This window comes from Camellia sinensis, chromosome 10 (genome assembly GCF_055761805.1).
Source record: "Camellia sinensis isolate YWXY chromosome 10, ASM5576180v1, whole genome shotgun sequence".
Lineage (NCBI taxonomy): Eukaryota > Viridiplantae > Streptophyta > Magnoliopsida > Ericales > Theaceae > Camellia > Camellia sinensis.
Window position 1 is genome coordinate 51,200,082 of NC_138970.1, and position 7,419 is coordinate 51,207,500.

General features: G+C 38.8%; 1 protein-coding gene across 10 annotated transcripts in view; it reads left to right on the forward strand.

The window, feature by feature from the left end:
- Window positions 1–432: 432 nt before the first annotated feature.
- Window positions 433–7,419, forward strand: part of LOC114267699 (uncharacterized) — a 26,271-nt gene continuing 19,284 nt past the window's right edge. For 2 of the 10 annotated variants that reach the window (XR_014342001.1, XM_028208755.2), the window contains exons 1-4: window positions 433–663; window positions 1,855–2,073; window positions 3,882–4,017; window positions 4,660–4,811. Coding sequence is in view for 7 of the 10 variants with exons in the window: in XM_028208755.2 (XP_028064556.1) it covers window positions 1,930–2,073; window positions 3,882–4,017; window positions 4,660–4,811 (432 nt within the window). In the remaining 3 variants the exon portion in view is untranslated. The other 8 variants (XR_014341999.1, XM_028208750.2, XM_028208751.2 and 5 more) reach the window with 7 other exon arrangements.

Genomic DNA, 7,419 nt, shown 5'->3' on the forward strand with positions numbered 1-7,419 from the left:
TTCAGACTCCTAACTTCTTAATTTCAGACGTTTGAAGACCAACCTGGTTCGTGATCTATGTTCAACCGATGGTGGTCGTTGTGGTGGAGTTCACGAAGTGTAGAGACTGAAGCGGTGGAGCTGTGGTCGTCGTGGCGTCGCCGTTGGGACTAGTAGCCGGTTCGCCGGTGAGGGTAGGTTCAGTGGACGACCCCGATCGACTGTGAGGCTGAGTGAAAGTGAGAGAGAGAGAGTGAGAGTGAGAGTGAATGTATAAACCGTGTTTTTGTATGGGGGAGAGAACGAAGAAAGTTTTATTTTATTTTTTTTTTAAATCTCAACCATTAGATGTTCAACGACTCATTTGAACCGTTACAAGAAGAGAATGGAAGAGGGGCCTAAGGAGAGGATCCGAACTCCTCATTAATCACCCTACCGACCAAGTGCAACGCTGGTACGAAGCGCATGACAAGTAATGGTGGGTTGACTTCATGTAACAACCCCATTGAACCACGTGCGACCTCACCCCCATCTGAGTCTCTCTACGTTTTAAAACCATCCTTTTCTCACCTCACCCCTCATCACTCTCTCTCAACTCTTCGCTTTCAAATTACCGTAATACCCCTCTCCTCCCTCCTCTCCCTCTCTCTCGCTCGCTCATTCTCCGACCCCTCGTCCCTCACGGTACACTCCCAATCCCTCCCTTCATTTCTCATTTTCATTTTTTCCCCTCAATTTTATCTCACTATTTATATAAAATATTCACTCTCTCTCTTTTTCAATTTCACATTTATTTACTTGGATTTATATAAAAAAAAATAATAATTAATTAGTGTTCTCAACTCAAACTCCGATTTTGAAACCCAGTGATCGTCATGGATTTCATAAATAAATAAATCTATTTGATCTGTTCTCTCTCTCTCTCTCTTCGCGAAATTACTTTCTCTCTCTAGACCGGCGGAGCGCTCTCTCTCTCTCTCTCTCTCTCTCTCTCTCTCTCTCTCTCTCTCTTCGTCTCTGTCTCTCTAGGGTTTGAAGTCAGAACAACTCCTTTGCTCGACACAACACAGTCCGAGATATATATACGTATATCTGTATCTGTGTGTATATATATTTTTCCCCAATTGTACGTTTCTGAGTCTGAATATTTTTTGTTTTTAAAATTTTGTTGTTGAAAAGCATCGAGTTTCTTTCTACCTTCTACTTGGCGCCCATGTTGAAGCTTGTTTCAGAATTCGTCGTCGATTGCTTTGTCTCTTAAGGTCTGAACTCTTATTGACTGTTGTTTTTGCGTAATTTTGTGCATTGAAGTTGGTGGATTGCAAGAATTAGCTCACACGTACCATACTGCAAAACTAGGGTTTAGTTTTTTTTTTAATTTTTTAATTTGGAGATGTGCTTGTTAGGTTTTCACTGGTTTTGACCTGAGAAATTAGGAATTTCAACCAATTTTTTAGTTAGTTTTTGTTTTCGATTTTTATGGTAGCATGTGTGATTTGAAATTTTAGTTACCCATTAGTTGCTTCAGTTTTCTTGTCCACTAATTGGATGGTTGTGGCTGTCTCATGAATGAGAAATTACGTATACACGGGCCTCCTCCAATTTTGATTCTATTCGTGTAAATAGAGGGTTGGTGCTTTTATATGAATGAGGAATTGTGAATAGCTTGCTTTTGTCTGTCTGTTCGTAGGATTTGATTTTACAATATTTTATTTGCGAGCTCACATGTTGCTTCCGTTTGACATTATTTGTGTACTTTTGCGTTCAATTGGTGACATAGAAAGTTGTCAGTGTTGTTGGGTTCTCTAGCTCGATATATTCATTACTGTGATTGATTTTTGGTCAGATTAGGTAAGAAATATCATTTTTTTTCAGCGGTGTTGATATTGATATTACCACAATAAAGAGAGCCTAGCAAAGTGCTTCCAGATGTTGCTTGGTGTATGTTGAATGATTGCCAGCATGGACTTAAATGCCTCGCCACAGCCAGAAGAAGAGGAAGACTCTTTTGAGCCACATTTAGAAGAAGACAATGCACCAGAACATACAGCACATGTAGAGCATATAGAGTCTGCAGTTGAAATTGCTCGTCGGGTACTTCACTTTCTCTACTTTTGTATTTTGTGACTTATTGATTGGCATCTAGTAATTTAAGGTGTTTTGGACATTGTACGGAAACTAAAAAAAATTATTCGCATAGCATTTGGATTATGGTCCTTATTTTCTTTTCAAGTTAGTAGTAGTATTTGGAATGAATGTATACTATCCGTTGTTTCTTGATGTCTTTAAATTGGTGATTGGCTGATGTAGGATAGCTTTAGGAAACTTAGACTTATGTTGCCAGTAAGTGAGTCCCTGTGGTGGTTATATGCTAAAAAGTACAAACACTTCTAAGAAGGTAACTTGTACATGTTGGACACTAATACTCTTGGAACACGTGTTTTACATGTTGGACACTAATACTCTTGGAACACGTGTTTGATACTCTTTTTTCGATATTCATTATTAAAAATAAAAATCTTAATTTCGTTCCTGTGGCCAACACTCAATTTGTAACGTCTCTGTTACTTCTTGGACATTTGCTAATAGATTAAAGTTTGAGCATTTGACATAAATATCTTATACTTTTAAAAAATGTGTAAAATTATTGAGAATGATCATATAAAAGTTTCACATAAAATTAAATGAAAAATGAAAAAAAAAAGGTAAATGTATTAGTAGATGGCTTAGAAGGATGAGGGAAATATTGCAATTATATATTTTTGCTATAGTTTGTTTGATTTTTAACTACTATGTTAATAGTTTAAAGTTTCACCTGTGAGATTTGGATACAAGATTTATTTAGTATAAAGTAATTATTTAATTCTGTATATTATGCACATATATAAACTATATAATATAATATCATGATATAATTGCTTGTGGCGTGTCTGAACTGTGTCCATGTCCTAATTTTTTGGAATTTTTTGTGTTTGTGTTCGTGTTGTATCCAGATCCAGTGTCCGTGTCTATGCTTCATAGGTTATGTAGTGCAGCAAGAGGGCACAACGTGCAATCTGATTGCTGCAATAGGTGCAAAAACTACACCTTTGAGGAGTATCGTCAATAATAATAGAAGAGAATACAACAAAGATAGCAAAATAGTTGAAGTGGGAACAAAGATAAATTGAGATTCTGGGTATTCAGGCCAAGAATAACTCTTGTATTAAAAGATACTACAACCAGCCTCTATAGCTTATCAACTAACCTAGTGTTGTCTATTGAGAGAAAAGGCAAAACTAATCCTAGTTGAGTTTATGAACATGACTTGTAGATTAATAGGCATGTGGTCGTGTGACTCATTAAAATATTCGTAACTAATAAGAAAAACAACTACAATTGAAGAAAAGGATTTCTGCAATGAGTTGGATAATGACTCTGCTTGATTTTCCCTTGCAATTTGATTCCTCCTGCATCAATTTGTTATCCTTGGAGATGAATTGGGTTCTACAACTTGGTTATTTCATTTGTCTTCATATGCATTCGGTTGGATTGTTTGCCTCTCATAGTTTCAAATTTCTTCATTAAATATTTATGATCAAGAACCCCAACCCTTTCAAACAATGTTATTTCTTGTGCATTTACTAGTGATATTTTTAATGGTAGGAGTTAGACAATTGATCTCTCCCCCCCCCCCCCCCCCCCTCCATCTCTTTTCTGGATGCACACAAACATATATCTTTGAGTAAGTGGGGATCTTGTCACATAAATGTTGCTCATATACAGAGAATAGTTGTACAATGTTGCTCATATATGCAGAACAGTTGTAGGAGTTAGACAATAGTTGTATTTTTCTATTCGCACATCTGCATGTGTCCATGTGGTGTGTGACTTTTGATTTTGTTTGCTTATTATTACCTTAGGAGCGTGAAGAAAGACGGCAACGACTGAAAAGAGAACGCCCAGATGACAGACCAACGCATGCATCTAAGCCACCTATTTATGATCAAATGCTTCAGAAAAACTTTAGAACTTATGATAGAAATAAGCTTCCCCCTGGTAAGTTCTGGCTAGTTGTTAATTTTCCTTGCACTGATTTGGTGTAAAAGAGAATTGAATTATTATTTTTTGCAAGCAAGTAAATTTGTATTATAGAAAGTGCTAAGGGGGGTGCCACTGTTGAACAAAAAGTTGAAAAAAGGAAGGAAAAATTAAGAAAAGAAAAAAGAATATTCTATTTGATGCACAAGTACAGGACATCCTTGAACAACCCTTCCTTTACCTCTGCCCTGTACTTTACCTTTACCTTCCTTTCATTTCTCGTAATTGTCTTGCTTCTCTTGCCAATTTCTTTATGCTTCCAACTTTTTTATCAGCTTAAAAAAACTGTCTTTATCTATTCTGTCAAATGAAACAAGACAACTTTGTTCAGTATTAAATTTTATTTTTAACCGACTTTGACATTTCTTCCTCCATTCACTTCATGATCACAACAGTACCCCGTCCATTCACTTCAAAAAAACGTATCTTCTTCTTTTCTTTTTTAAGAAATTTGAATAGTTAACTGCACCAAAACATTGAAATTTCATATTTTCTATCTTCAATTTTTAGATTAAAAGTTAATCTCACTCGATTAAATATCATTTTTCATACCATATATTTTTGTTATTTTGTCTTAACTTTTCACTCTTCATATTATAGGTTGGTTGGATTGTCCTGCAATTGGTCAGGAAATTTGTTGCATGATTCCTTCTAAAGTTCCACTGGGTGAATTCTTCAATGACTGTATTCCTCCTGGCAGAAGATACTCTTCTAAGCAAGTGATTCATCAACAGAGAGTTTTAGGAAGAAAAGTAAGTACACCAAAATTCCATTGTTTCTTCTTCTTCTTCTTTGGGTGTTTCAATGAAATTATCATATTTTTTATTATTATTGGAAGGGTGAAGTAGTTTGTTCGCCATGTAGCTTACGCCTTAAAAAGTGGGAATTGATTCCCTCTTTTTTTTTTAATTTTTTATTTTATACGTGTTAAATGAATTATATCATTTCAGTATAAGAGTCAAACAAGAGCAAGATTTAACGCATGTTTACATACACATTGCTTGCCAAAATGTTTGCTCACTAGAAGTATGTAAAAGTACTTCAAGGAGGAAATGCATTAATACTTCAAACAGGAAGTCTATAGAAGTAAGGAGCTTAAGATCTCAGTTGTTGTGATATCTTCTTTAATACAGAATACATGTGGAAGAATTCATCTCTTTTCTAAGCTCTGGTATGGAAAAGGGTCTTGTGTTGGAATTTGGGACAGCGAAGATACAAGTTGGCTATACATAAGGGACAACATTAAGTTAAAAACTGTGGAACTGTTACTGAACAAATGAGGGGTTGGTCCATGTTCTCTATATCTTCCTGCATATTCAGATTTCATTATTATGTAATGAGGGGAAAAAGAAAAAAAAAAAAAACTGGGAGGGGACATTGTTTGGAGGTTACCAACATTGTAGAATTTATACAATCAGTTTCACTCTTCAAGTCTCCTGTTCTCTTACCTTCCATTTTCTTGTAACTTGGGTGCTGAAGGAGTTCGGATGTAGGAAGTTGAATAGAAGAACTTTTGAAAATAAAATCCCACATTAAGCTTGTAAGAAATAATGTATAGAGAAAGAGAGAGAATAAATTGTATGTATTATTATTGATTGATATATTGATATCTATTACAATGATTCATGATTCCTATATATAGAAGAGGGTGAGTGTGTAGTAGGTAAGGAGTAGGTGAAGTGGAGGTGGTAGTGGTGTAGTGGGTTAGGTTTAGTGGAGTAGGTGAGGTGGTAGTGGTGTAGTGGGTTAGGTTTAGTGGAGTAGGTGAGGTGGTAGTGGTGTAGTGGGTTATGTTTAGTGGAGTAGGTTTAAGTGGGTGAAGTAGGTGGAGAGTAGGTGGATTTTAACAGCCCCCCGCAAACTCAAGGGGGATAGGAACTAACCAACTTGAGTTTGGAGAGAGTAACAAAACAAGAAAATACATAAAAATAAAAGAGGATAAGAGACACTGTATGGTCGTGTCAGACCATTGGTGAAGACACTGGATGGTGGTGTCATAACGTTGTAGAGGACACTGTATGGGGGTGTCATAACCATGTAGAGGACACTGTATGGTGGTGTCATAACGGTGTAGAGGACACTGGATGGCGGTGTCAGACCGATGTAGAATACAGTTTATGGGGTCATGTCGGACCGTTGTAGCAGACAGTTTACGGGGTCATGTCAGACCGTTGTAGCAGACACTGTGTGGTCGTGTCAGACCGTTGTAGAAGACAGTTTATGGGGTCATGTCGGACCGTTGTAGCAGGACAGCTTACGGGGTCTTGCTGGACCCTTGTAGAAACTAACCGAAATCAATGTCGGGACAGTTTACAGAGTCTTGTCGGACCCATGAAGGAGCTAACCGGAATCAATGTCGGGACAGTTTACAGAGTCTTGTCGGACCCTTGGAAAAGCTAACCGGAATCAAATGTCGGGACAGTTTACAGAGTCTTGTCGGACCCCTAAAAAGTCGCACCCTCAAAAGGTGTGCCCAATCTTTCAAAAGGCGTGCCCAATCCATAAAAAGGCATGCCATCAAAAGGCGTGCCCAATCCATAAAAAGACGTGCCATCAAAAGGCGAGCCCAAGTCATAAAAAGATGTGCCGGACATGATGGCGAGGCACGTGAGAGCCTTGACTGGCGCGCCCGTTTGTCGTCTGGCGTCAAGTGGCGCGCGATACGCGTGGCTGCCTCGCTATTTAACCAAGGTTGATGCTGAGGCTGAGGCAGACAAAAAAACTTCTGAAAATCCTCTGAAAACAACTCTTCCTTTGCTGAGAAAGAAACTCTGTAATACTCTGTAACCAACCCGTCTCTGAAACACTCAGCAACATGGCCTCTTCTTCCCGTCCAGCTACCCAGAACATGGCCTCCTCTTCCCGTGGTCTGCTCACGCTCTTTCCAGAACTGAACGAGTCCACAAGAGAAATAACTGGTGCGGTGGCCAGTGAACCTCAACCAAACACCTCTGGTTTTGCTCCGTTGAACTTTCCGATGCGGTCGGTGGAGCAAAAAATGGCGGTGCAGTCGGATGTGGAGGCCAATCAGTATACCTTGAAGTCATGTGTGGAAACCATGACTGCGGTTACAAATTTGTCGAACCGGCTGCAGAGTAGGACAAATGAGGTGTAGCAGTTAAACGCCCAACTGGCTCTGCTCCAACGCATGTATAAGGATGCGCGAGCAGAGATAAGTGTGCTAAAGACGGAAAACAAGGAGCTGAAGCGGAAGGCCAGTTTTATGTTCCGATTTGGAGGGCCGCCATATGCTGCAGTGGAGGAGCAGGGAGTAGTGATCATGCCCAGTGGAGTGGGAAACACGGAGGCAACACCGGCAAGGGCCGCCCAAGACGGTGGCAAGAAGAAAAGACCGGCGGA